Consider the following 27,845-nt stretch of genomic DNA (forward strand, 5'->3'; position numbering starts at 1 on the left):
GCCGGACGACATACGCCAACATTTGCCAGTGGATCGTAAATGCCTGGGCAGATATTTCGGTCACAACTGTGGTCCGAGCTTTCCGGAAGGCAGGATTCACAGAACTGCTGCACAACAACAGCGACACTGAATCCGATGACTTCGACGAGACGGAGCCGGCCATTTTTGGATCCCACGCTTGCGCAACTTTTCAATTCGGACACCGAAGACGAAGAATTCGAAGGATTTACGAATGAAGAATAACTTCAGAAGGTGAGCGCTATGTTTATTTTGTGTGTTGTGACATTAACGTTCGAGCAACATTATGTTGCTATTGCTCTACACCATTTTGAATTTTACTATGTTTGTGATTGCACATTTGCGTACATTTTGGGACAGAGTTGTTAGAACGCTGGTTTTCAATATATTATTAAAGTTTGACTGAACTATCTGACTGTTTTTTTGACATTCCCTTTAGCGCAGCGTAGGCGCGGCTTATAATCCGGGGCGGCTTATTGGTGGACAAAGTTATGAAATATGTAATTCATTGAAGGTGCGGCTAATAATCCGGTGCGCCTTATAGTGCGGAAAATACGGTACATCTTTTTTCTTACTTTTTTTTTTTTTTTTCCAACAGTATGTTGAGGGCCAACAACACCTGAGCTGCTGTCCGCGAATGGCCCCTCAGCTGCACTTTGGACACGCCTGAAATAACTCATATTAGTACACTTGTGTCACCTATAACAAAAAGCTGACACAAAAGTTTGTCATTAAACATATATAATGTCTGTTTTCAGAATTTTATTTTAGGAAATAAAAACATTTCAAAATGGCCCCTAGCTGCATACTTGAAAAAAGTTGGGACACCCATGTTGTAAGAGAACGTGTTTCTTTTTGTGCTAACACTGGTTTACAAATATTATACTGCATCATGCTGTTTCTAATCATTTGAATAGCCTATTTTGCCAAGTCATAATGAAAATATTAAAGAACAGCCATTTTGTTCAACACAATTATTTGTCAACATACAATTGCGTCGGCTTGATTTCAAGGGCGCCTTCATTTGGTATGTCAAATGATACAATTACGCCCCCTGTCGGCTAAATTATGTCAGTGAGGGTGGACTGAAAATGTCATGTGGACAGTCAGGAAAAAAAGGTGCCATCAGAAAAATTCAAGCATATCCATCCATTTTCTACCGCTTGTACTCCTCAGGGTCGAGGAGGACACGCGATTTGTGTTTCCATTTTCAATCAAAATGATGAGCTAATGGAGGCCAAAGGTTGTTCCAGGCAGGTCACGCGGGCTCAAACAGCAGTCGTGAATAAATAAGATGCCTCTGTGTGTCTTACTTCCTCTGATGAATGCTGCGTGACAGCGACGTGACGCCTGATGACGAAGGAGACGAGGACAGGGCCGTCCCTCATCCAATTAGCATGGCTGACATGACAATCTCATCCTGGCCTGACGTGAGGACGGCGAGTTTGTCAAGTGACTTCTCCAGAGAGCGAGTTCCATAATTGAATATGTCAGCCTAAAACAAAAAGAAAAGGGAGGCCAAACAGAACGTCTTCACCAAATGTCGATGCTGAGCAAACACAGGTATGTAACGCGGTTATGTTTATAGGACTTCTTCTAGCGAGGGCTACATAAATGAAAATTTAAGGATGCGTGGGCCACTTTAATATACTAAAACCAATAGGTCAATCAATAACTGAACACAACACCCATATCTTAGCTTTGTGTTATCGGAAACAAAGCATATTTAACGTCATTTTGCCGGAAATTAAGCATTTTCAAGCAAAAAAATGGCTGAATGAACTAAAAAAATCAATACTTCAGTGGTATTAGTTACAAGACGAGACCAAAACAGTATTGTTCAGTATCTTGGCCACTGATTGGCTCAGCCTGAGTCAGCATGCTAACATTAGTGTGCTAACTTTTTTTTTTAGCCAATTTCACACCTCAGTCATATAACATGGTGCTTGACACGTGATAACGGTTAGCATTCTAGTGTGGTAACATTAGCAGGCTAGCTTTTTAGCTAATATTATATGCGTACGCTTCATAGTCATATGACTTGACACATTCTAAGTGTTAGCATACTAACATTAGCGTACCAACTTTTTTAGACAATATTACAGCCAAACACCTTAGAGTCATATAACTTAGTACTTGACACATAACTGTTAGCATTCTAGCATGCTAACATGAGCAGGATACATTTTTAGTGAATTTTACATGCGTACGCTTCATAGTCATATGGCTTGGTACTTGACACATGCTAAATGTTAACATTAAAGCATGCTAACTCATACTTGCCAACCCTCCCGGATTTTCCGGGAGACTCCCGAAATTCAGCGCCTCTCCCGAAAATCTCCCGGGACAAATCTTCTCCCGAAAATCTCCAGAAATTCAGGCGGACTCAAGTCCATGCGGACCTGAGTCCGCTAACCCACAATATAAACAGCGTACCTGCCCAATCACGTTATAACTGTAGAATGATCGAGGGCGAGTTCTTGGTTTCTTATGTGGGTTTATTGTTAGGCAGTTTCATTAACGTCCTCCCAGTGCGGTAACAACACACAACAACAGCAGTCACAATTTTGGCTACCGTAAAGCAGTTCGTCTGCCGTAAACAGCAATGTTGTGACACTCTTAAACAGGACAATACTGCCATCTAGTGCATTTGATGAAAGCACTTTTGTGCATGCCACACAGCAATGCATCAACCATTCAGCATGGTTCGAAAAATAGTGACAGAGAATAGAACAAGGATGGACAATTCAACCCTTAACTCAACAATGAGTAGATGAGTGTTATGTGTGTGTATATGTGTAAATAAATGAACACTGATATTCAAGTATTTATTATATATATATATATATATAAAATAAAATAAATATATATAGCTAGAATTTACTGAAAGTCAAGTATTTCTTATATATACATATATATATATATATATATATATATATATATATATATATATATATATATATATATATATGAAATACTTGACTTAGTATTTCGTCAAGTATTTCTTATATATATATATATATATAATAAAATAAATATATATTTATAGCTAGAATTCACTGAAAGTCAAGTATTTCTTATATATATATATATATATATATATAAGAAATACTTGACTTTCAGTGAATTCTAGCTATAAATATATATTTATTTTATTATATATATATATATATATATATATATAAGAAATACTTGACGAAATACTAAGTCAAGTATTTCATATATATATATGAGAAATACTTGACGAAATATGAAATACTTGACTTAGTATTTCGTCAAGTATTTCTCATATATATATATGTAACACTTGACTTAGTATTTCGTCAATTATTTCTTATATATATATATATATATATATATATATATATATATATATATATATATATATATATATATATATATATATATATTAGAAATACTTGACGAAATACTAAGTCAAGTATTTCATATATATATATATATATAAGAAATCTCCTCTCTGAGCTGCCACCTTACCGTGGTAGAGGAGTTTGCGTGTCCCAATGATCCTAGGAGCTATGTTGTCCGGGGGCATGGTAGGTCTCCCAAGACAAACAGGTCCTAGGTGAGGGATCAGACAAAGAGCAGCTCGAAGACTTCTATGGAAATGCAAGAACCGAGACTCAGATTTCCCTCGCCCAGACGCGGGTCACCGGGGCCCCCCTCCGGAGCCAGGCCCGGAGTTGGGGCACGATGGCGAGCGCCTGGTGGCCGGGCCTGTCCCCATGGGGCCCGGCCGGGTCATAGAGGTCGGGTGCAATGTGAGCTGGGCGGAAGCTGAAGGCAGCGCACTTGGCGGTCCGATCCTCGGCTACAGAAGCTAGCTCTTGGGACGTGGAACGTCACCTCGCTGGGGGAGAAGGAGCCTGAGCTAGTGCGCGAGGTAGAGAAGTTCCGGTTGGATATAGTCGGACTCACCTCGACGCACAGCAAGGGCTCTGGAACCAGTTCGCTCGAGAGGGGCTGGACTCTCTTCCACTCTGGCGTTGCCAGCAGTGAGAGGCGACGGGCTGGGGTGGCAATTCTTGTTGCCCCCCCGGCTCAGAGCCTGCACGTTGGAGTTCAACCCGGTGGACGAGAGGGTAGCTTCCCTCCGCCTTCGGGTGGGGGGACGGGTCCTGACTGTTGTTTGCGCTTACGCGCCAAACGGCAGTTCAGAGTACCCACCCTTTTTGGATTCACTTGAGGGAGTACTTGAGGGTGCTCCCCCGGGTGATTCCCTCGTTCTACTGGGGGACTTCAACGCTCATATTGGCAACGACAGTGAAACCTGGAGAGGCGTGATTGGGAAGAATGGCTGCCTGGATCTGAACCTGAGTGGTGTTTTGTTATTGGACTTTTGTGCCCGTCACGGATTGTCCATAACGAACACCATGTTCAAGCATAAAGGTGTCCATATGTGCACTTGGCACCAGGACACCCTAGGCCGCAGTTCCATGATCGACTTTGTACTTGTGTCATCGGATTTGTGGCCTCATGTTTTGGACACTCGGGTGAAGAGAGGGGCGGAGCTTTCTACCAATCACCACCTGGTGGTGAGTTGGCTGCGATGGTGGGGGAGGATGCCGGAAAGACCTGGCAGGCCCAAACGCATTGTGAGGGTTTGCTGGGAACGTCTGGCAGAGTCTCCTGTCAGAGAGAGTTTCAATTCCCACCTCCGGAAGAACTTTGAACATGTCACGAGGGAGGTGCTGGACATTGAGTCCGAGTGGACCATGTTCCGCACCTCGAGGTGGCTGATTGGAGCTGTGGCCGCAAGGTAGTTGGTGCCTGTCGTGGCGGTAATCCTAGAACCCGTTGGTGGACACCGGCGGTGAGGGATGCCGTCAAGCTGAAGAAGGAGTCTTATCGGGTTCTTTTGGCTCATGGGACTCCTGAGGCAGTGGACAGGTACCGACAGGCCAAGCGGTGTGCGGCTTCAGCGGTCACGGAGGCAAAAACTCGGACATGGGAGGAGTTCGGGGAAGCCATGGAAAACGACTTCCGGACGGCTTCGAAGCGATTCTGGACCACCATCCGCCGCCTCAGGAAGCGGAAGCAGTGCACTATCAACACCGTGTATGGTGAGGATGGTGTTCTGCTGACCTCGACTGCGGAAGTTGTGGATCGGTGGAAGGAATACTTCGAAGACCTCCTCAATCCCACCAACACGTCTTCCTATGAGGAAGCAGTGCCTGGGGAATCTGTGGTGGGCTCTCCTATTTCTGGGGCTGAGGTTGCTGAGGTAGTTAAAAAGCTCCTCGGTGGCAAGGCCCCGGGGGTGGATGAGATCCGCCCGGAGTTCCTTAAGGCTCTGGATGCTTTGGGGCTGTCTTGGTTGACAAGACTCTGCAGCATTGCGTGGACATCGGAGGCGGTACCTCTGGATTGGCAGACCGGGATGGTGGTTCCTCTCTTTAAAAAGGGGAACCGGAGGGTGTGTTCTAACTATCGTGGGATCACACTCCTCAGCCTTCCCGGTAAGGTCTATTCAGGTGTACTGGAGAGGAGACTACGCCGGATAGTCGAACCTCGGATTCAGGAGGAACAGTGTGGTTTTCGTCCTGGTCGTGGAACTGTGGACCAGCTCTATACTCTCGGCAGGGTCCTTGAGGGTGCATGGGAGTTTGCCCAACCAGTCTACATGTGCTTTGTGGACTTGGAGAAGGCATTCGACCGTGTCCCTCGGGAAGTCCTGTGGGGAGTGCTCAGAGAGTATGGGGTTTCGGACTGTCTGATTGTGGCGGTCCGCTCCCTGTATGATCAGCGTCAGAGCTTGGTTCGCATTGCCGGCAGTAAGTCGGACACGTTTTCAGTGAGGGTTGGACTCCGCCAAGGCTGCCCTTTGTCACCAATTCTGTTCATAACTTTTATGGACAGAATTTCTAGGCGCAGTCAAGGCGTTGAGGGGATCCGGTTTGGTGGCTGCAGGATTAGGTCTCTGCTTTTTGCAGATGATGTGGTCCTGATGGCTTCATCTGGCCAGGATCTTCAGCTCTCGCTGTATCGGTTCGCAGCTGAGTGTGAAGCGACTGGGATGAGAATCAGCACCTCCAAGTCCGAGTCCATGGTTCTCGTCCGGAAAATGCTGGGGTGCCATCTCCGGGTTGGGGAGGAGATCTTGCCCCAAGTGGAGGAGTTCAAGTACCTCGGAGTCTTCTTTACGAGTGAGGGAAGAGTGGATCGTGAGATCAGGCGGATCGGTGCGGCGTCTTCAGTAATGCAGACGCTGTATCGATCCGTTGTGGTGAAGAAGGAGCTGAGCCGGAAGGCAAAGCTCTCAATTTACCGGTCGATCTACGTTCCCATCCTCACCTATGGTCATGAGCTTTGGGTTATGACCGAAAGGACAAGATCACGGGTACAAACGGCCGAAATGAGTTTCCTCCGCCGGGTGGCGGGGCTCTCCCTTAGAGATAGGGTGAGAAGCTCTGTCATCCGGGGGGAGCTCAAAGTAAAGCCGCTGCTCCTCCACATCGAGAGGAGCCAGATGAGGTGGTTCGGGCATCTGGTCAGGATGCCACCCGAGTGCCTTCCTAGGGAGGTGTTTAGGGCACGTCCGACCGGTAGGAGGCCACGGGGAAGACCCAGGACACGTTGGGAAGACAATGTCTCCCGGCTGGCCTGGGAACGCCTCGGGATCCCCCGGGAGGAGCTGGACGAAGTGGCTGGGGAGAGGGAAGTCTGGGCTTCCCTGCTTAGGCTGCTGCCCCCGCGACCCGACCTCGGATAAGCGGAAGAAGATGGATGGATGGATATATAAGAAATACTTGACGAAATACTAAGTCAAGTATTTCATATATATATATATATATATATATATATATATATATATAAGAAATACTTGACTTTCAGTGAATTCTAGCTATAAATATATATTTATTTTATTATATATATATATATATATATACACACATATATATATATATATATATATATATACACACACATATATATATATATATATAATATATATATATATGTATATATATATATATACACACATATATATATATATATATATATATATATATATATGTATGAAATACTTGACTTGGTGAATTCTAGCTGTAAATATACTCCTCCCCTCTTAACCACGCCCCCCACCTCCCGAAATCGGAGGTCTCAAGGTTGGCAAGTATGCATGCTAACTTTACAGCTGAACACCTCAGTCATATAACTTGGTACTTGACACGTGATAACGGTTAGCATTCTAGCATGCTAACATTAACAGGATAACTTTTTAGTTAATTTTACATGCGTACGCTTCAGTCACATGACTTGGTACTTGACACATTCTAACTGTCAGCATGCTAACATTAGCAATCCCCAAAACATCTCATCCCAAGGAGCCGAATCACTTCAGACCTGTTGCCCTGACCTCCCACCTCATGAAGACCATGGAGCAGATCATCCTCAGCCACCTACGCGCACAGACAGTATCAGCAATGGACCCCTTGCAGTTTGCTTGCTGTCAAGGTATCAGGGTGGATGACGCCATCATCTACCTGCTGCATCGGGCCCTCACCCGATGTTCTTTGACTTCTCCAGTGCTTTCAACACCACTGCTGCGGGTGAAACTGGAAAAGGCGGGAGTGGACCACCACCTGGCTGTATGGATCATTAACTACCTCATGGAGAGGCCGTGTGACTGTTCTTCAGATGTGGTAGTTTGGTAACTGTTAGCAGGGGCGCCGAAAAGGGGGGGGTAAAGGAGACGGATTCTAGGGGCCCATGATGGAGGGGGGCCCAGAGAGGCCCCTAATGATGATGAAATTATAATACAGAAAAAATAATGACACTGTGTTGGGGGCCCTGTAAAGATTCTTTTCATGGGGCCCAAAATCCCTAGCGGCGCCCCTGACTGTTAGTATTCTAGCATGCTAACATGAACATGCAAACTGTTTAAGCCTGTTTTACAGCAAAACACCTTAGTCATAAACTTGGTACTTGATACATGCTGTTAGAATGCTAACATGAACATGCAAACGTTTTTATCCAATTTGAAAGCAGAACACCTCAGTCATACAACTTGGTACTTGATACATTGTAACGGTTAGCATTCTAGCAGGCTAACATTTATCCAATTTTTCATGCGTACGCTTCATAATCACATAACTTGGTACTTTACACATTGTAACGTTTAACTTGCTAAAACTACTACAATAACTGTTAGCATGCTTACATTAGCATTTTAACATGCTAACATGAACATGCAAACTGTTAAAGCCTGTTTTACAGCAGAACACCTTAGTCATATAACTTGGTACTCGATACATGTTGTTAGAATGCTAACATTAACATTGTTGCATGCCAACATGAACATGCAAACTTTTTTAGCCAATTTGAAAGCAGAACACCTCAGTCATATAACTTGGTACTTAATACATGGTAACTGTTAGCATTCAAGCATGCTAACATTTAGCTAATTTTACATGCATACACTTCATAATCACATAACTTGGTACTTGACGCATTCTAACGGTTAACATGCTAAAACTACTACAATAACTGTGAGCATGCTAACATTAACAATCAAACTTTTTTAGCCAATTTGAAAGCAGAACATCTCAGTCATATAAATTGGTACTTGATACATGGTAATTCTTAGCATGCTAATTTTTTTAAACTAATTTCAAATGTGTACGCTTCAAAGTCACATGACTTTTAACTGTTAGCATGCTAACATAACCATTTAAATTTGGGTCGTTCATTTCCGCAGCTTGCACAATTCACACACAATTTCATATTTGATTTTTTGGTGTTGTGTTCTAATCTAGGATGTTTTCATTTTGTCTTTAGAATGTGTTGCGTGGCAAAAAAAGTGGACTATTAGTGAATAAAGATCCAAAAGAGAGCAAGTAGCAGGTTGGTTTAATTGGAGGGTTCATGTCACAACACACAATGTCCACATGTCCCGTACGGGGAAGCAGAACGATAGCATTAAAAGTACACCCATAGTGTTGTCACTTAGCTGGCATTGTTTCATTATTTTATCCATTTCCACCGGTGCTTTTGTACCTGAGAGCAGGAGGTGACAGCCAGTAAAGCTGCTGTAAGACGGCTTTCAAAGTTTCCTTTGTAGGGACGGTAAAGGAGACAAAAACATCCACACAAATCGCACAATGCAAATCAAAGGCAAACTATGAATCTAATGAGGATTACCCCATCATTTTGTGTCCCCTTTTAGGACGGGTTTTGGTCGGGAAACCAACAAGAACCAGTAATACGTTGTTAAATACCGTATTTCCACAAAGAGTGGCCTCCCAATTCATTTGATCATTACCACAACTATGGGTGGGCAATTTTAATGATTATTTATTAGATACATCACTTTCAATTTTCCAATCATTCATAAATATTAGAGATGTCCGATAATATCGGACCACTGATATTATCGGCCGATAAATGCTTTAAAATGTAATATCGGAAATTATCGGTATCGGTTTCAAAAAGTAAAATGTATGACTTTTTAAAACGCCACTGTACGTAGCGGTACGCGGACGTAGAGAGAAGTACAGAGCAGTTGCGTCTCCCAGTCAGCAGCCCCTCCCCTCTCCCACACACAACACAGGAGTTGCAGCACGACTGCAGCATGAGAGGTTTACTGGCGGCGCTTGATGACCTCATCAAACCGCCGCGAGCGGAGCATAACAACAAGAGTGTGTTGTTGCCGGTGTTGTACCGAAATCTGTTACCCATTGGAATTTGTAACTCCAGGAGGCGATGTTCCCATGGCGTTTGTTTGATGGTTGAACGGCAAGCCCAAAGAGGAGGAGAAGAACGCTTGCGTAATTGGCGTAAACTATCCTTAATGCTGAAACGCTAGTTGTCAGAATTTCAGCATTAATAAATTACACATATTCTGGAAATCAATGACTTGCTTTCATTATAGTATGAGTCCATTGTATCGCGTAAATGGCGTAAACTATCCTTAATGCTGAAACGTCAGTTGTCAGAATTTCAGCATTAATAAATTACACATATTCTGGAAATCAATGACTTACTTTCATTATAGTATGTGTCCATTGTATCAGCTGTTGATTCTCTCTCACACACATACATTTTCCAATATAGATAAGGCTATACATGCACATGCGGTTGTTCTGTTTGTTATGGCTGTATGTTGCCTATTCTTAAGCCAGGCACCTAAATTACAATTTCCTGCCCTTTTTACACACCCCCTCCCTTCATCTCCATACACTTTTTCTCATTTGGACCCCCAGAATCAGGACGCACTAGGGTTACATTTTCCGATAAGCCCGTCTGCGTTTTGCCCAGCCAACTAGGCGTAAACTTATGGCATTTCACACTATTAACAGGAGGTGGCGCCATACCAAGGTACTTGAAACATTTGGCTTTATCCAGACTACCCCAACAAATGCCAAATTGCCTCAAGAGGTTCAACGACTTCCATCCATCCATCTATTTTCTACCGCTTATTCCCTTCGGGGTCGCTGGAGCCTATCTCAGCTACAATCGGGCGGAAGGCGGGGTACACCCTGGACAAGTCGCCACCTCTAGTATTATTAAAACAAAATGTGATGGTGTTAATGTATTTAAAGAAAAACAAAGCATTCCCTTTCTAAATTTACAGTTTTACATTATACTACAGCATAATTCAATCCAATCCAATCCACTTTATTTATATAGCACATTTAAACAACAAAATGTTTCCAAAGTGCTGCACAACAATATTAAAAACAACATTCAAATACTATCCTGAGCTCCACCAATGACTGAATAAAAAACAAAAAATAAATACATATAAAACCAATATAAAAACAATATAAAGTAAATATGATTAAAAACGATTTTAAGGGTGAAACCAATTAAAACAGTAAATAGAAATCAACATTTTAAAACAGAGAGGGCAACAGTGTTCAGTGTTTGTAGATTTTCATACTTAAGATGGACTCTCACCTAGCACGAGAATGCGGCGCAACTTTACTCAGGTGCATAAATGGTGTCTGAAATTGTACACCTTTTAACCTAAATCCATGGAAAATTGAAGAAAAAGTGAAAGTAATGTTAATTTTCTTTTTTTGTTCCAAAAAACCCTTTCTGTATATTTTGGGTTGATGGCAGTTCTCTGCCTCATCGGATATTGACCCTTTGAGGCCGTGCCCATATCCTCTGAGTTGATTGTGTGATGGATAAGATATTTTTTGTCGCGGATTTGTGTATTGTTTTTTTGATAAAGAAATAAACTGTCTCGGAGCCATGTTTTCATTTCATTAATTTAATAGTCTAAGAGTAAATCTTAATATACATATATCCTTCATGAATGAATATACACTGCCCCCACGCCATTTGTGAGTTTTGCATTTAATTTGTATTGAATCAGGCCGCTCACTTTGTTAGGTGTGAGCACAGCAAGTAAAGCATTGAAATTTCTACAATAAACAAATACCATTGCTGCAATCTCTGTATTTCAAATCAGAGATATTTGTACTTCACTGTGTTACTTTTCATTGTAAGAAATAAGCTTTCAATTAATGCTTTGATTTGTCATAGATGGCAAGCTATATTACCTCCGCCACAAAGGATCGGCCAAAGAGCTGAAAGTTAAAGTGGTGTGTGGGGCAGCTGAAGCAGATGCCATATTTAGAGAGTTCCACTCAAGTGACATTGGCGCACATTGTGGCCAGATCAAAACAAGGGATGCAATTTCCAAGAGATGTTACTGGCCCTCAATGACGTGTGACATTGAAATATGGGTAAGATTTGGTTTTTCCTCATTTTTGCCTTTACAACATGTCTTGCCTGTCTTACCGAAAGGTACTGCTGCCTTGTCAGAAATTAATGGAATACAGTCCATCATTTTATTTATGAAGGGCACTTATGACTGTCCACTTTGAAGGACAGTCTGCTGGCTCGTCATAAAAACATTAAAAATAATAGAGCAATTTAAAAAAAATTCTGAATGTCAAACAATTCAGATATTTTGGCCTTCATTGCTGAAATAAACAATTTGATTCCCAAGTATATATCAAATAGTATTTACCATTTTGGCCTATATACCCCATTCCCCTTTGTCAAACAATTAAATAACATACTCTGCACATACCCATACTGACATAACTTTTAAGCCGTTAAATATTTTGTATTGATCAATGTTTTTTATACTCAGGTGTCTGAATGCACGTCCTGTTCACAGAAGGGCAGGGTTGACCTAAAGACAGGCACAGAGTACAAGCCAATCAAGGTGAACTTCACCTTTTGCATTTTAATTACACAGCATGTATCCTTGGCGAGAGGTGGGGTGGCTAGCACTGCAATCTCCCATGAAAAGGTGGCCCTATTCAAACTCTGGCAGGGATAAGGCCTCGCTGTTTATCGGTCAATCATTTGAGACTACCAAAGTCAAACTAGTTGTGAAGAATATGCAAATGTTGCCTAAATTTTCATGTCCCCGAACCATTGCCTCACAGCAGCTATAATTCTCCCTGTGTTTGTGTGAGTTTTTGTGTGTTTACTCCACGTTAACATTGTTCTCCACTCTTCTCTTCAAGACCAAATGCCCCTTTGAGCTGGTCGGAATGGACCTCAAAGGCAGGCTGGTGAAGACCAAGACAGGCAACCAATACATTTGTGTGATGGTAGATTACTGCACCGGATGGGCACAGGCATATGCCCTAAAATCTAAAACAGCAGAAGAAGTGACAGGGTGCATCCTCAAAATGTTCCATCAGTTTGAGGTTCCGCAAAGAATCCTGACTGACCAGGGCAAAGAATTTGTCAACAATGTATGCATATACCTTTTGGTTTGATGTAAGATACACAAACTTATGATTTAGTTTAGAATTATTGTGTTGTACTTCTCACTGATACGATTGATGACTATAATATTGTTGATAGAATACTGCTTGACTTAAATTGTGAGGTTTAAAAGGACTAAACATGTGAAAGTACTTGAAGCCTTAAATTACAAACTACTTTTACAGATCAACAGAGATTTGCCGGCTTTTGGGGGTTAAAAGAAGCCTTTGTGCTCCATACCACCCCCAGACAAATGGGTTGGTGGAGAGACTCAACTCTAGCATTCAGAGGTAAAAAACAAATGTCATTATAGCTTTGTTAATGATTAGAATTATAGCTGTTAGATATTTTTTCCATTAAGTCTTAGTTTCACCCAAAATATTCCAAACTTTTAGAGCATCTATGTTGTTTCTATGAAATGATTGTTTAGAGCCCTGGGGAAGCTCGTGAAAGACAAGGCGAACGATTGGGATGATTATTTGGACGCAGTTGTGTTTGGCCTATGCACCAAAAAATAAATCACCACAAAATTTTCGCCATACTTCCTCATGTTCGGAAGGGAGGCGCGATACCCTTCTGAGGTTGCAGAGAACTTCCGGGTTAACTCTCATTCATCTACATTTCAATTCCATCTATGCAGTATTCCTCCCTTGTGTAAGACTTCAATCCCAATTTGCCAGTACTACAGTGTATGTCTAGCATCCGTTTCTTCTCTGCCACAGGTTGATAAGTCTTTTGAGGAGCTATACACAGAGGAAGAAGTGATGTTTGATCTACAACGGCAGGAGAAAATATTAGCCATTGTACAAAAAAATCAAGAAAAGGCTCATCAAAGAACCCAGGCAGCAAAAAACAGGCCTAAAACTCAATTTCTGCAGGTGGGGGACATGGTGTGGCGGCGAAATGTCCGAAGTCAGCAAAGAAAAGGGGGAAAGCTTGACCCTGACTTCCTTGGTCCATTTTGCATAACAAAAATTCAGGGGAAAAGTATTGACCTTGTCAGCACAGATGGAAAGCCTGTGTATAAGGTCAATGCTGATCATTTAAGAAAATATGTGGAGGAAGGCCCTAGAATACCGGCCAAATTGAGGACATGCTCCACAGATTCTCCTGCTGAAGCCACTCCAAATACAGCCTCACCTGCCACCACAGCAGTTGAAGATTCTTCTGCACCTGCCACAGCCATCACCCCAAACACCAGTGAGACCACCTCAGCCACCTCTGGGTCTACCAAAAGAGGAATGACACCTGCCCGAGGATCCCATGGAATCCCTGCCATCTCACATAATCCAGAGCAATGTAAATGACCAAAAACCCATTTTAGAAACATTACTTGATTTAAATGTGAACACCAACATTTCATCCCCTCTTACAAATCTACCACCTCTGTTTTTACCTCGCATTTCTAAAAAATAAAATCTTTCTGGCAGATATCAAAGAAGCTTGGGGAGGACAGGATTGTCACATTCTTCTGTCCAAAATTGGATGATACAAATTGTGGTATTGGGACATCAATCGCACAGGGCCCAACAAGAAATTTGAAAGCGAGGTAAATTGAAACACAAATTTCCTTTACTTACATCTGGCTAAGACAAATAAAAAACCCACAATAATAAAGTTAGGTGGATTCACTTCACTTTCTTGCCCTTAGGTCATCAATGCATACCTACATAAACTAGTCGAGTGCTACAACAGCCGAGGAGGGAAACAAGCTGCATACATTGATTCATTTGCCATGACAGTGATGTGGCAAGGACCAAAAACACGAGTGAAAGTAGGATTCCTTTGTTAATATGAGAACATGGCACAAATAACAATGTGCTTTGCATTTTTAAATGTAAACCAAATTTGAATACTCAATTTTTTTTTTCAGCTGGATCCCAATTCATTTTTTGTTGTTTTTTCGGAGCAGTCCATGAACCTGGCCACTGGTTTTTCACAGTAAGTGAAGATTTATATCTCCTAATCCTGGGTGTTTCTGTTATCGGCTTATCTGACAGTGAGGAACTAGAAGTGAAGCTCTATGATTTTTCTGAATATTCACAGGCCTTTTATCCAGCAGAGCAGCGGAGTCTCGTGCTTGACTCATTAGGCAACGCTCGCTCTAAAGTACCCAAGTGTTTGGAGTCCACCAGGTAACAGCTGTTTCTTTCATAAGTCAAAAGCTCCCAGGCTTCCAACATACTGTGTAGGTAAAGGGTGGATGATGGTAGCTGTAGGAGGATGAGATAGGGGGAGCTGCTCTACAGGCACAACGCAAGGGATTAAGGATGTGTCACGCCTGTAGAGCAGCTGCCCCTATCTCATCCTCCTACAGCTACCATCAACCATCCCTTACTTTCACACACATCCACAATACCTGAATTTAATTCGATGTGTATATTATATGAAGGTCTTTCATGCGACAGAGGAATGTTGCACTACCAAAGTGGTCTGCAAACACAGTGCCTCACAGTCTACAAAAAGACAGTACCTCCTGTGGGATATTTGTATTGAAAGTAAGTTCATTTCACATTTGCTTGACTGATTACTTAATACATCATCTATATCTGACAAACAATTGCAATGGATTTTACGTGCATTTCCATAAAGCTTTATTAAATATCAATAAGGGACAAGATAGAATATATATTGAGGAGCATACATTTTTTCAGACTAATTGAGCTTGTATTAATTCACCATCACTTTGTCTATCACTCAATCCTAGTATGCTGAAAAGGTGTTGGCAGAGGAGGCACCCATTTTCGATAATTCTGACCAGGCGGTGGAAGCATATCGCATGGATGTTGCAAAAACGCTCCTCAAGGAAACTGGTGTGTACTTTTAAAACAAATTTCCAATGAAACTACTGGGATTAGCAATGTGTCCCTCAATGTTACAAATGGAAGAATCTGCGTGCTGTGTTTTCACATCCTTTCGTACGTCACAAAGAAAATCAGGTTTTCTTAGAGAAAATCTCTTGCAGATGATCTCAGTGAGCTCTGCCACTGCTGCGGAGAGGAGGAGATTGGTGGGAGCCCCAAAAGTGATACCACTGACTGGGTAAGATATCTTGATAAGAAAACAAACAATATTTTCCCTTGCCACATTTGTTTAACATCAGCCACTGAAAGAAGCCAATTGATATTGATATACTGGTATTGATTTATATCAATAAATATAATTTATTTAATCAATTTACATATTGATTTACATTGAACTGATACACTTGACCAAATGCATTCATTTCAGATCCAGTGCGAGCGGTGCGGGCGATGGTACCACAGCTTGTGTGTGGGAAACCCCAAGGAGGAGGGATATAGTTGTGATGCATGCCAGGAACATACCATGTTAATTTCAGTATTAGAAAATAAGTTATGATTGTATGTTGCATTTGAATTCCAAAATGTATTGTAAAAAAAAATGGTTTCTGTTTAGCTCTGTTTCTGCTTAGTTTAGTTTGATGGTTAGGGTATATGTATTTTAATAAAAATCTGTATTATAAATGCTGAAAGATGCAGTGAAGTCTCGAAATCTGACGGCCAAGTCACTGCTTATCGGAAAATGTAACCCTCGTGCGTCCTGATTCTGGGGGTCCAAATGACAAAAGGTGAATGGAGATGAAGGGGGTGGGGGGTGTAAAAAGGGCAGGAAATGGTATTTGAGGTGCCTGGCTTAAGAATAGGGAACATACAGTAAGGTCTCGAAATCTGACGGCCAAGTCACAGCTTATCTGAAAATGTAACCCTAGTGCGTCCTGATTCTGGGGGTCCAAATGAGAAAAAGTGAATGGAGATGAAGGGAGGGGGGGGGGTGTAAAAAGGGCAGGAAATGGTAATTGAGGTTCCTGGCTTAAGAATAGGGAACATACAGTAAGGTCTCGAAATCTGACGGCCAAGTCACAGTTTATCGGAAAATGTAACCCTAGTGCGTCCTGATTCTGGGGGTCCAAATGAGAAAAAGTGAATGGAGATGAAGGGAGGGGGGGTGTAAAAAGAGCAGGAAATGGTAATTGAGGTGCCTGGCTTAAGAATAGGGAACATACAGTAAGGTCTCGAAATCTGACGGCCAAGTCACAGCTTATCGGAAAATGTAACCCTAGTGCGTCCTGATTCTGGGGGTCCAAATGAGAAAAAGTGAATGGAGATGAAGGGAGGGGTGTGTAAAAAGGGCAGGAAATGGTAATTGAGGTTCCTGGCTTAAGAATAGGGAACATACAGTAAGGTCTCGAAATCTGACGGCCAAGTCACAGTTTATCGGAAAATGTAACCCTAGTGCGTCCTGATTCTGGGGGTCCAATTGAGAAAAAGCAGCATTTAAGAAGCTCTGGCTGACTGCTAGGCCACTTCAAGCACTCACCACTAGATTGCAGCACATTTTTGTTACTCATACAGATACGTTAGAGCAGGGCAGATTGAGCCCAGTTTTATAATTTCCTGTTATATAGTATGCCAGGCAGTCTTGCAATAAAGGAGGACTATGTTATTCTTTACTTTATTACTCTAGTATACTCTGGACTGAAGCTGTGTGCCTTCATTGTTTTTGTAGCTGTTGTTTTGAGGCATGTTTAAAAAAATAATTAAAAAAATAATGCACTTTGTGGAAGTCAAAGTATAGTACTTCCCATAGTTGTAGTGGGTATCAGGATTATCTCAGGGAGAGCATGTCCCAAATTCCAAGCTGCTGTTTTGAGGCATGTTAAAAAAAATAATGCACTTTGTGACTTCAATAACAAATATGGCAGTGCCATGTTGGCATTTTTTTTCCATAACTTGAGTTGATTTATTTTGGAAAACCATGTTACATAGTTGTTTTTTTTTTATCCCAGCTACAATCGGGCGGAAGGCAGTGTACACCCTGGACAAGTCGCCACCTCATCGCAGGGCCAACACAGATAGACAGACAATATTCACACTCACATTCACATACTAGGGCCAATTTAGTGTTGCTGATCAACTTATCCCCAGATGCATATCTCGATTGTAGCTGAGATAGGTCCAGCGACCCCCCGCGATCCCAAAAGGGACAAGCGGTAGAAAATGGATGGATGGATGGATGTTACATTGTTTAATGCATCCAGCGGGGCATCACAACAAAATTAGGCATACTAATGTGTTAATTCCACGACTGTATATATCGGTATCGGTTGATATCGGAATCGGTAATTAAGAGTTGGACAATATCGGTATTTCGGATATCGGCAAAAAAGCCATTATCGGACATCTCTAATAAATATTAAAACATCTGAAGAATAGAGGAGGGCTTAACATAGGAGCGGAGAATGAACCAACAGCGCCTCTACTGGTTGCAGTAAGTACTGCACTCCATTTTTTATTCACTTAGGTTGTCAGAAACAACAAGTTAACACATGTCATTAATACAAAAGAAATATTGCATTAATCATGAATATTTGCACATTAATCAGACATTTTATTTGGGTTTTCTTTTAAATAATTCTTCACATTGATTTATTTTGAGCTCCTTTACCTTAACCGTGAATGGGCGGCATGGGTTGTGCGCTTCAACATAAACTCTGACAGAACTTGAGATAATACTTTTATCGCATTCAAGTAAAACAAAACAAAAATGCTTGTGTCTGACATTCTTTTCTTTGGTTGATTTAAATTATGTCAGGAAGTAATTTAGTCTGATTAATCTCGATTAATCCAAAATTCAAAAGTGTGATTAATCGGATTCAAAAGAGTAATGAGTTGACATGTTAAGGGAATATTTGACCTTCTTTGTGTAACATCAAACGCCTTAGAAATGACTAGCTTTGGCCTTGGTTCTGCTCAAAGAAGATAAACAGAATGAATGTGTGCTCGGCATGCACGCCAAGTTTAGAGTTTCGATTCCTGTCAAGGAGGACAAAAGCATGACAGACGGGCGACCATCTTAGAGATTGCTTGGATCACTCTGTCACAGCGCTTGTGTTTCTACTGTTTGTACGTACTTCTGCTTAGTAGAACAAATTGTTCAACTTCAGTTCTAGTCACCTCTTTACATTTTAGGCAGCTTTAGAACAAAACAACCTGGGAGGACTCTTTCCTGCAAAAGAGAGGATTTGAATAGACAGCACTAAAATAAATCCATGAATTATGCCCAACCTTAACCCTGACCGAGAGTCAATTGAGCAGACATGAAGCTAACGTTTAAAGAGAAAGTGGCGCTCTATGAGAAAATCTGGTAAATAAAAACACCGCAATTTTTGTTTTTACTCAATAGTGATCATTCTGGCTCATTCTACTAAAACTGCAAGTGATAAAAGGTTCAGGCAAACTGCTAAGACTTCATGATCACAGCTATGAAAAATAAACATGGAATACATTCAGGCTGCAAAGTCAGGAAAGGCGACATCACTCAAGTTTTAAGCTGCTTAATAAAAAAAAAAGAAGTAAATCTTACGTCGTATAAGCACGTCATACAATCAGCAAAGTGTTCATTCAGGTCCTGAAGAAGGGTGTGTGCGACTACACACAGATGGTGGAAAAAAAATAGCAGCAAAACAACACAAAGAACCAAAAAAAGGGTCACACCGTGAAATAATTTAGAAAAAGCGAGCACACAAAACCGGACCTTTTCCTGGTTTATGCTGCAAGTCCAATAAAGAGGTAATAATAAATACAATTTGATGACAGCTAGGATAGAACGAGGAAGAGGAGGAGGTAGGTGGGTGGGTGCAGGAGAGGGATGAACGTTCCTCTGTAAGGAGTGCGCTCCAACAAAGATTGGGGGAGGAAGAAGAAGAAAAAGCGCAACAGGAGGGCTCACTCTGTCGTGCCGGTCATTCTCTCCTCGTCGCCCTGCTTGTTGTGCTGCAGCCTGGCGTACGTCACCGCGTCGCCCCTGTGAGGATGGCCATTAGTCGTTAATTTGCACAAATATAGTAGGGGGTTAATAAGAAGGTTAAGACTTACTAATAAAACATGACATTAGGTACAACAATACAAAAAGGCTTTTATTTGTGAAAATGAAGGATGTTTTTATGCCGCAGATTCCGATAATGATCATCCATTAGTGAGATCGGCCTGTACTGATCACATGTATTAACTGTACATTTTGCAATTATTACTATTGACAGCTTAACAATATCAACACAATATTTAAACCTGTTTAATATTTTTTACCATTTTTTTAAAAAGCAAAACAAAGTCAATAGTACACAATAACAAAACAAAAGTACAAACTACTATCTACTGCTCATTTAAATACTTTGCTTTTTGCCCAGCAAGTCCTCCTGTGTACAAGGAATTACTTCCCCAGTTTGTAGTAAACGTCAACAAAAAATTCCTGAAAAAATACAAATATCGCCCTTATCATTCTAGTATCCATCATATACCGATAGTAACCTAGGTATCGACCCCACTAATTTATGGGTGATTGATTCACCGTCCCCTTAAGTTATGGACTGACTGTGACAATGCTGGCACACAAACTGTTGTTGTTTTATTAACCCTTTGTTCATTTCATGTTAATAGCTGCTTACTTTCTGCTGTTACACGCATCCATGTACACTCCATGTACGTTTACTAGCCACTATTTCTTGGTGCTTAAAGGTAGTTAGTGGTTCGCTTAGCCATTAGCATGCAGGCCCCTGACTTGCTCTCGGTGTGTAACATGTTTAGCCTCGTCCTCCAGTGATAATGGATACATAAGTTACTAAGAAATGCAGAGTAGTTGTTGTAATGGAAATTATTATTTTTAAGTTAGGGGAGAAATTCCACACTCTATATGGAGACACATAATTAGCTGCTAGCCACTTGTCAGCAGGGGCACTAATAATTAATACAGTGTCAGAAGTAGGGGATTGGCATTAAAAGGCATTAATTGGCAATGGGGATCACCTACTTTTTCACGAAAATCAGACAAGACTGGTCGATCAATTGGCACAAACCCATAAACTTTAGCATATTGAATAATATATTATATAACGCTTAAAAAATAATGCTACTTAATTCTGGAATCATATTTTACAATCTGTTATATTGAACATTTTATTGTACAGAATGGTGGTATTTAGGGAAAACAAGTCATTGTGGTACTTTGCGTCTGACTGTACTACATAATGTATCTTACACTATATACTAAAATAAAATATTAAGCGACAAAAACAAACATTGTTCAAGAAAATTAGTCAAAACTGGGCAGTACTGGCTTTTTAAAAGCAGGTGTATCTAATGTTAAGGCTAGAATTGCAGTGTGGTGAAAATTAGTTTTGAATTAGCAATGAAGTTTAAAAAAAAAAAATTATAATCAAAGCTGAAAGGCTTTACATTATTTAAAAAAAATTATGAAAAGGAATTGGAGGTAACACATTTTGAGGTGAATTTAAGCGGTAGAAAATGGATGGATGGATTTAAATAAGCATCTACGTTAATGCATGACAAGGAGAAGACAGTCAATCACATTTTAGAGTTCAAAATGGCTGCTTTTTCAATTAGGTGTGTCTTACTTTTTGCCTAAAGACGCCAGACCGTACAGGACTCCTGTGGCAAAGGCAATGCTGTTTCCGAACAAGGTGGTAAAGGAGAAACTCAGGAATACGGGAAACAGCGCCATCCTGAGCAGCCATGGACATAAACAACAAACATACAAATCAGAATAGTATTTCTCCTATAAAGTGGAATCTCGATTTACCAACCCCTATATTTACAAACTTTTCCATTGAGTCAAATATGCCACCTTGTGCGAAACATGTCTTATCAATAAAAGCTTTATTGAGTCATTCATCTTGTTTCACCCCTGCAGGCAAAAAGCAGGACGCAGCATTTTTGTAGCACTTGCTTCACAGTACACACTCACTTCTCAGCGCTTTAGCGTGTGTACCCTTTGTGTTTGTTCCCCTTTTGACAAGTTTTGTTAATTTTGCTATCTCAACATGAGTCCTAAAAAGACAACACACCAGCGTGGAAAGAAGAAAATCACTGTGGCAGTAAAAAAAATATTTGCGAGTTCTGTGCATTGATGGGGCTTGCAAGTATGGAAGAATTGAAGAAGCAGGCTATAAAGTTTTAATTGTGATGAGATTGGACTTTTCTGGAAAAAGATGCTATAGTAGACTTATTTTACAGCAGAGGAGAAGACTTTAGTTTCAAGGCACACACGAACATGTTGAAATAATCTGGCATAATTAGTCTGCTATTTGTCCCAAGTGCTGTTTAACACAGCCTTCATGTCTCACTGGCACTACATCTTTCCCTTACAATCACATGGTGTATACAATAAAAAAAAGTATTCGCTTGAGCTAAATTAGTTCCTAAGTTCCCTGAAGGCAATTTGATAGAGGACACCCCTTATCCTTTTGCTGATTGGTCTGTCAGGAGGCAATGCCCCTCGAATGCGCGCCATGTACAAAAAGGGTCAAAAGTCTGAATCTGAAAAAACAAGTATTGAATCTGGGGAAAAAAGGATTTGAATCTGGTAAAAACAATTTAAGTGTAAAAAACCAAGCTTAAACATCAAAATACATGAAAGTGAAAAATTAAAATAAAATAATTAATTTAAAATAATTTTAAGTGTGAATCAAAATTATATCCAAACTAAAAAAAAAACATTGTGTTCACTTCTTATTTGGAATACACTGATGTATTTTTCAAAATTCAACATCAAAACTTTAACTTTCGGTTTCAAAGTTATTTTTTCAAGTACTTTTGACCCTCCTGTAGCTCTATATTCCTCCTTCATCAAATTCGACACTAAGTTGATTTGACTTTTTTTAAAGTTAATTATTGTAGCAATATGGTTGTAATAGTCAGGGATTTTTGTGATTTCTGATCCTTTGTGCGGGCGCCAAATGGGCTCTGTGTGTCTGCGTGTGTTGACAGAGGACAGCAGCAACCTGTTGTTTCGGGTAGTTAATAAAAAGACAGCTGATTCATCACCCCCTTGTAGTGTTTGTTTGCTATACAGTAGTGCACAGCACTTTATTTTGTGTTCAAAGTGTACAAACCTTCACTAAAATAAGTACTTCTGTCGAGGCTGGAACCCATTATTCATATTGACATTGTTTCTTATGGAGACATTTGCTTCACTATACAAACGTTTTGATGTACGAACCCTGTTGGGAATTAAGTTCGTAAATCGAGGTTCCACTGGATTTCATTCTTTCATTCAGCAACATCCCTGTGTTCTCACCCGCAGTAAAAGAAGGCTTTCTGCCAAGGTCGGAAGCGATCCGCACGGGCAGCGATAGCGTTGGCGAACTCGATGAACTGACAGCAGAAGGGCACCTCGCACAGGAACAGCACAAATGCGTTCAACCTTGACAAAGAGCGGTTCATAATAAGTGAAGACAGTTCAAATATTGAACACTTTAAACATTCCAGATGAAAAAACATGTGGTCAAAGTTTGACACAGGAACATTTTCAACTGTTTTACGTGTGCAAAGTGAATTTCAGACCACCTTCTTAGGTCACAAAATATGGGCCCGCAGGCCGCAACTTTGAGACCCTGATCCTGACTTACACCATCCACACTCCGGCGGCGATGTTTAAAGGATTCACGGTGACGCAGTTCCACACCCCTGCGATGGCACAAGCTGCAATATTTAGGACAGAGCAGAACACAACAGTTAGGATTGGACTCAAACTGAAGATCTCAGCAGAGGAAAAATAAGCAAAAGGGAACATTTTCACTTTTTAACAGCTTTTTCTGATGAATAATAAACATTTGGTCGTGTCTATTGACATTTGATGCACGTGTTTCCATCCTGCTGAAAAATACAAAGCTCATTGAATATGCAGCAGTGGTGTCTGTGACACAAGCACTTGACTCTGGTGTCAGTGCGAATACAGAAGCAAACTGACCATGTTGTTTTATTAGGTCGCTGGGAGATATGGTGTTTGTCAGGGGCAGAGTACACATTATCGCCTAAAAACAAATGCAATGGTAAATTGCTGCAATTACATAAATGCTAAAACAAGAATAAACCATCAAACCTGATAATTCAATGACAGCAACCTTCTTCTTTGTATAAGTGTATTTTACTCAGTGTAAATTCAGGGAACACAATAACAAACTGGCCACTGCCGTTCACATAACCGACTGACAACCGGAGCAGTGACACAGAGATCATTCATAGGTTTCTTACGTCACTAATTGATAACTGCAACGTATTATTTTCGGGTCTTCCCATGTCCAGCATTAAAAAATTACAGTTGGTACAAAATGCGGCTGCTAGACTTTTGACTGGGACAAGAAAGTTTGATCATATTACGCCTATACTGGCCCACCTGCACTGGTTTCTGGTACACTTAAGATGGTGTCTTAAGGTTTTGTTACTTAGTTACAAAATACTCAACGGTCTAGCACCATGCAATTTGTTATTCTCACAGCCAGGCCTGTGTGTTTACTTCTGTACCTGACGGTTTTGGCTACAACTGTTGCCTTTCTCAGCGGTTGTCACGTGATGTCAAGTAAACACACAGGTCTGGCTATAAGAATAACAAATTGCATACATTTTTGAAGACCTAATGAACCTCTTTGGGGTCTATCACCATCTTTTTTGGCTGATTGTATTGTGCCATATGTCCTGTCCCAAAAGTCCAAGAACGCCAGCTTATTAGTGATTCCCAGAGTTAGAAATGCTACCTTAGTAGAAGCATTCCACCTTAAAACTCATGTCTATACTATAGCTTTTTTTAAGTAGACCCCTATTTAGACCAGTTGATATGCCGCTTTTTTTTCTGCTCGGTCCCCCCTCTCCTGTATGGAGAGAGTACCAGTTGGTCACAAATCATTTCTGTAGCGGTACCAGTCTGGAAGAGGCGCTCGCTGTCTCTTCAATGCATCAGTTGGTGACTTCTCGGTGTTGGTGACGTCTCAAATCGTCTACATGCAAGAAGATCCCCCTACAACACTCCGCTGTCTTATCGATGGACTAGGCCAGGGGTAGGGAACCTATGGCTCTAGAGCCAGATGTGGCTCTTTTGATGACTGCATCTGGCTCTCAGATAAATCTTAGCTGACATTGCTTAACACTAGGGCTGCAACTAACGATTAATTTGATAAATCGATTTATCTGTCGATTGTTACTTTGAATAATCGATTAATAATCGGATAAAAAAGACACACTACATTTCTATCCTTTCCAGTATTTTATTGAAAAAAACCAGCATACTGGCACCATGTTCTGGACATTGGGGACGCAGCATACACCAATAATAACACAGAAATGTAACTCATCAGATCAGAACTGAATCAGATATTGTACACGTTTCTGTTGTGAATAATAAAGGATTCATTTTAGGCTGCCTCTGAATAATAGCATGAAATATTCCAGCACCTTCATAACGTTTAGTTATACTAAAGCGTCACTCAAATCTAAATATATTTATATAGCTTTATTGATCCATTATGAAACCAACCTGAGATATTTCTGTCCGTTACGTTTATTTCCAAATTGGTAACCGTGCGCTTTCTCTCTCAAATCGGAGTCAAATGTGCCGGAGACACATTATCAGCCCCGCGTTGCAACAAAGGCATAACGTTAACGTTACTCACAAAAAAGCTGAACTCATGAATGCTTGTTGCCACTATGGACTTAAAAAGTTATGTACTGTGAGTTCTTCCCTTCATCCATGGCTCCAACATGTTTCCTTTTCAGCTGCTCCTCAAGCAATGTTGTACTTCCGTGCCATTTTGCAGGAAACACTCTTCTTTGAAGTCTTTAAAGTAAAGTGTTCCCACACTTTTGACGACTTAGGTCGTACACTTTTCTCCATTGAAGCAATAACCTCAAGATGTTTCTCCGCTAAACTATCCGTACTGTTTTCCTGCGCCATTTTTCAAATGTTTCCAGCAAAGGGGACGGCGTGGTCACGTGAGCTGCACATGACACATCATTGGCTAGCTTACGCCACCTCATGAGACGTAGCCTCAGCGCTGTTTTGTACTGTTTTTGTACTTATTTTGATTATTGTTTCTCAACTGTTTGTAAATGTTGCAGTTTATAAATAAAGGTTTATAAAACAAAAAACAAAACAAAAAAGCCTCCGCGCATGCGCATAGCATAGTTCCAACGAATCGATGACTAAATGAATCGCCAACTATTTTGATAATCAATTTTAATCGATTTAATCGATTAGTTGTTGCAGCCCTAGTTAACACGATAAGTAATGAATAATTCAACTGGTAATCACAGTGTTAAAAATAACGTTCAAAATATAAAACATTCTCATGCATTTTAATCCATCCATCCGTTTTCTACCGCACCTGTTCAAGAAGTCGCATTAATGGTAAGAAGTATCTTATTTATTATTGGTTGGCTTCAGAATAACAATGTTATTAAAAAGAATAAGAGACGTATTATACTCTAAAAATTTTGGTCTTACTTAAAAATGCACGCATCTAGTTGTATTCAGTGTTAAAAAATATTATATGGCTCTCACGGAAATACATTTTAAAATATTTGGCTTTCATGGCTCTCAGCCAAAAAGGTTCCCGACCCCTGGACTAGGCTCTCGCATTATCTATTATTTGTTATTTAACAATTCAATATTTGTACTCGGCTCTTATAGCAGCCGGTCACCCGGCTGACGCTTGTCCCTGTCAGCTACCGTAGGTTGAGGACCATCCGCCTATACGGCCGCACAGGCGGGGCCCAGCAACAGCAGCAGTACTGTGGTCATAGCGGAGGAGACAATAAGCAATGGCGCCTCTATTGTTTAGCGAGGCCGAACCACTTGATGTGTGTCATAGCACGGCTGCAAGCCTTGTTTTCTGGTGTAATTACAACCTGATACAGTGTTAATAGTCAGTGCTCTTCAAGTAAGCAGTCACAAGAGTGCACATTTTGAAGTAGAGCCAATTCACCCAAACGCACATCTGCAACTAAAAGTGCGACATGTTGTCATGTACTTACATATTCCTCCAAGGACGCCAGCTATCTTGCACAGCCATCGGTACCACCACGTCATGCCGTCATCATCCGGGACGGCTTTTGTGGGCGCTGCAGCCTCCTCGGAGCTCATCTTGGAGGAAGCACACGCTCTTGGCTACTGTACTGGAGCCAACTCACGCAGAGTTCGGTGGCTTTAAACGACTAACTGTGCCAAAACAAAACCAGCAGCACTTCGGAGTCGACAAACCTGCTGTTGTTTGGCTCCTCGGAGTTAGCCAGCCGCTAGCTAATGCTAACAAGCGCCGCCTAAGCTGCCGAGAGCATGAACGTCACTTCTAAACTTCTCAAAAACTGTTTCGTGGTGTTGTGACTCAATTAAACGCACATACAACTGAGTATGAATTTAAAAAAAATACAAAAACATACTGATTTTTTTTTTTGGGCAGAGCTACGTTCTGTTTTCTTTTCCGGGTTATTGCGACTGCAATGCATCGTGGGAGGGCTATCCGCAAACTTGCCAACCTTGAGACCTCCGATTTCGGGAGGTGGGGTTGGGGGGGCGGGGGGCGTGATTAAGAGGGGATGAGTATATTTACAGCTAGAATTCACCAAGTCAAGTATTTCATATATATATACATATAATATATCAGTGACGTGCGGTGAGGTTCATGACTGGTGAGGCACTGACTTCATCACAGTCAGATTTACAAACATATGAACCCTAAAGAGTATCTTATTCACCATTTGATTGGCAGTAGTTAACGGGTTATGTTTAAAAGCTCATACCAGCATTCTTCCCTGCTTGGCACTCAGGATCAAGGGTTGGAATTGGGGGTTAAATCACTGAAAATGATTCCCGGGCGCGGCGCCGCTGCTGCCCACTGCTCCCCTCACCTCCCAGGGGGTGATCAAGGGGATGGGTCAAATGCAGAGAACACATTTCACCACACCTAGTGTGTGTGTGACAATCATTGGTACTTTAACTTAACTTTAACTTCACACATACAAACTGTAGCACACAAAAAAGCACATTTAATAAAAAAAAACGTTATTATGGTCTTACCTTTACTTATAAGTGCGGGAACAGTGGTGTTCGTGTTGGAGGAGTTGTGAATGAATGAAATATGAAATCCGTGATGCAGTCTGCAGGTGTACCTAATGTTGTGTCCCTGCAGTCGTTCACGGCTCCTCCGGCGCGAGCATTTTTGTTTTTGCACTTTTTGGCTTCTTGTTAAGTGACTTTTTTTG

At 41.2% G+C, this 27,845-nt stretch overlaps 1 protein-coding gene across 1 annotated transcript; it reads right to left on the reverse strand.

The window, feature by feature from the left end:
- Positions 1-8,872: 8,872 nt before the first annotated feature.
- On the reverse strand, positions 8,873-27,093 carry cacfd1 (calcium channel flower domain containing 1). The gene is made up of 5 exons (XM_061932011.1): positions 26,619-27,093; positions 23,222-23,294; positions 22,891-23,016; positions 21,209-21,316; positions 8,873-19,602 (listed from the first exon to the last, which is right to left on the reverse strand). The coding sequence occupies exons 1-5, from the start codon at positions 26,725-26,727 to the stop codon at positions 19,524-19,526; spliced, it is 495 nt and encodes a 164-aa protein (XP_061787995.1). The 5' UTR covers positions 26,728-27,093; the 3' UTR covers positions 8,873-19,523.
- Between the last annotated feature and the right edge of the window lie 752 nt (positions 27,094-27,845).

The sequence above is a fragment of the Nerophis lumbriciformis genome, linkage group LG39 (genome assembly GCF_033978685.3).
Source record: "Nerophis lumbriciformis linkage group LG39, RoL_Nlum_v2.1, whole genome shotgun sequence".
NCBI lineage: Eukaryota > Metazoa > Chordata > Actinopteri > Syngnathiformes > Syngnathidae > Nerophis > Nerophis lumbriciformis.

Bases quoted from the DNA above. Each gene is read 5' to 3' on its own strand.
- cacfd1 (XM_061932011.1), bottom strand. From the start codon at position 26,727: ATGAGCTCCGAGGAGGCTGCAGCGCCCACAAAAGCCGTCCCGGATGAT. The intron at 23,295-26,618 runs GTAAGTACATGA...TAAATATTGCAG, and splicing joins TGGCGTCCTTGGAGGAATAT to CTTGTGCCATCGCAGGGGTG. The intron at 19,603-21,208 runs GTAAGACACACC...CCATCCTCACAG, and splicing joins CTGGCGTCTTTAGGCAAAAA to GGGCGACGCGGTGACGTACG.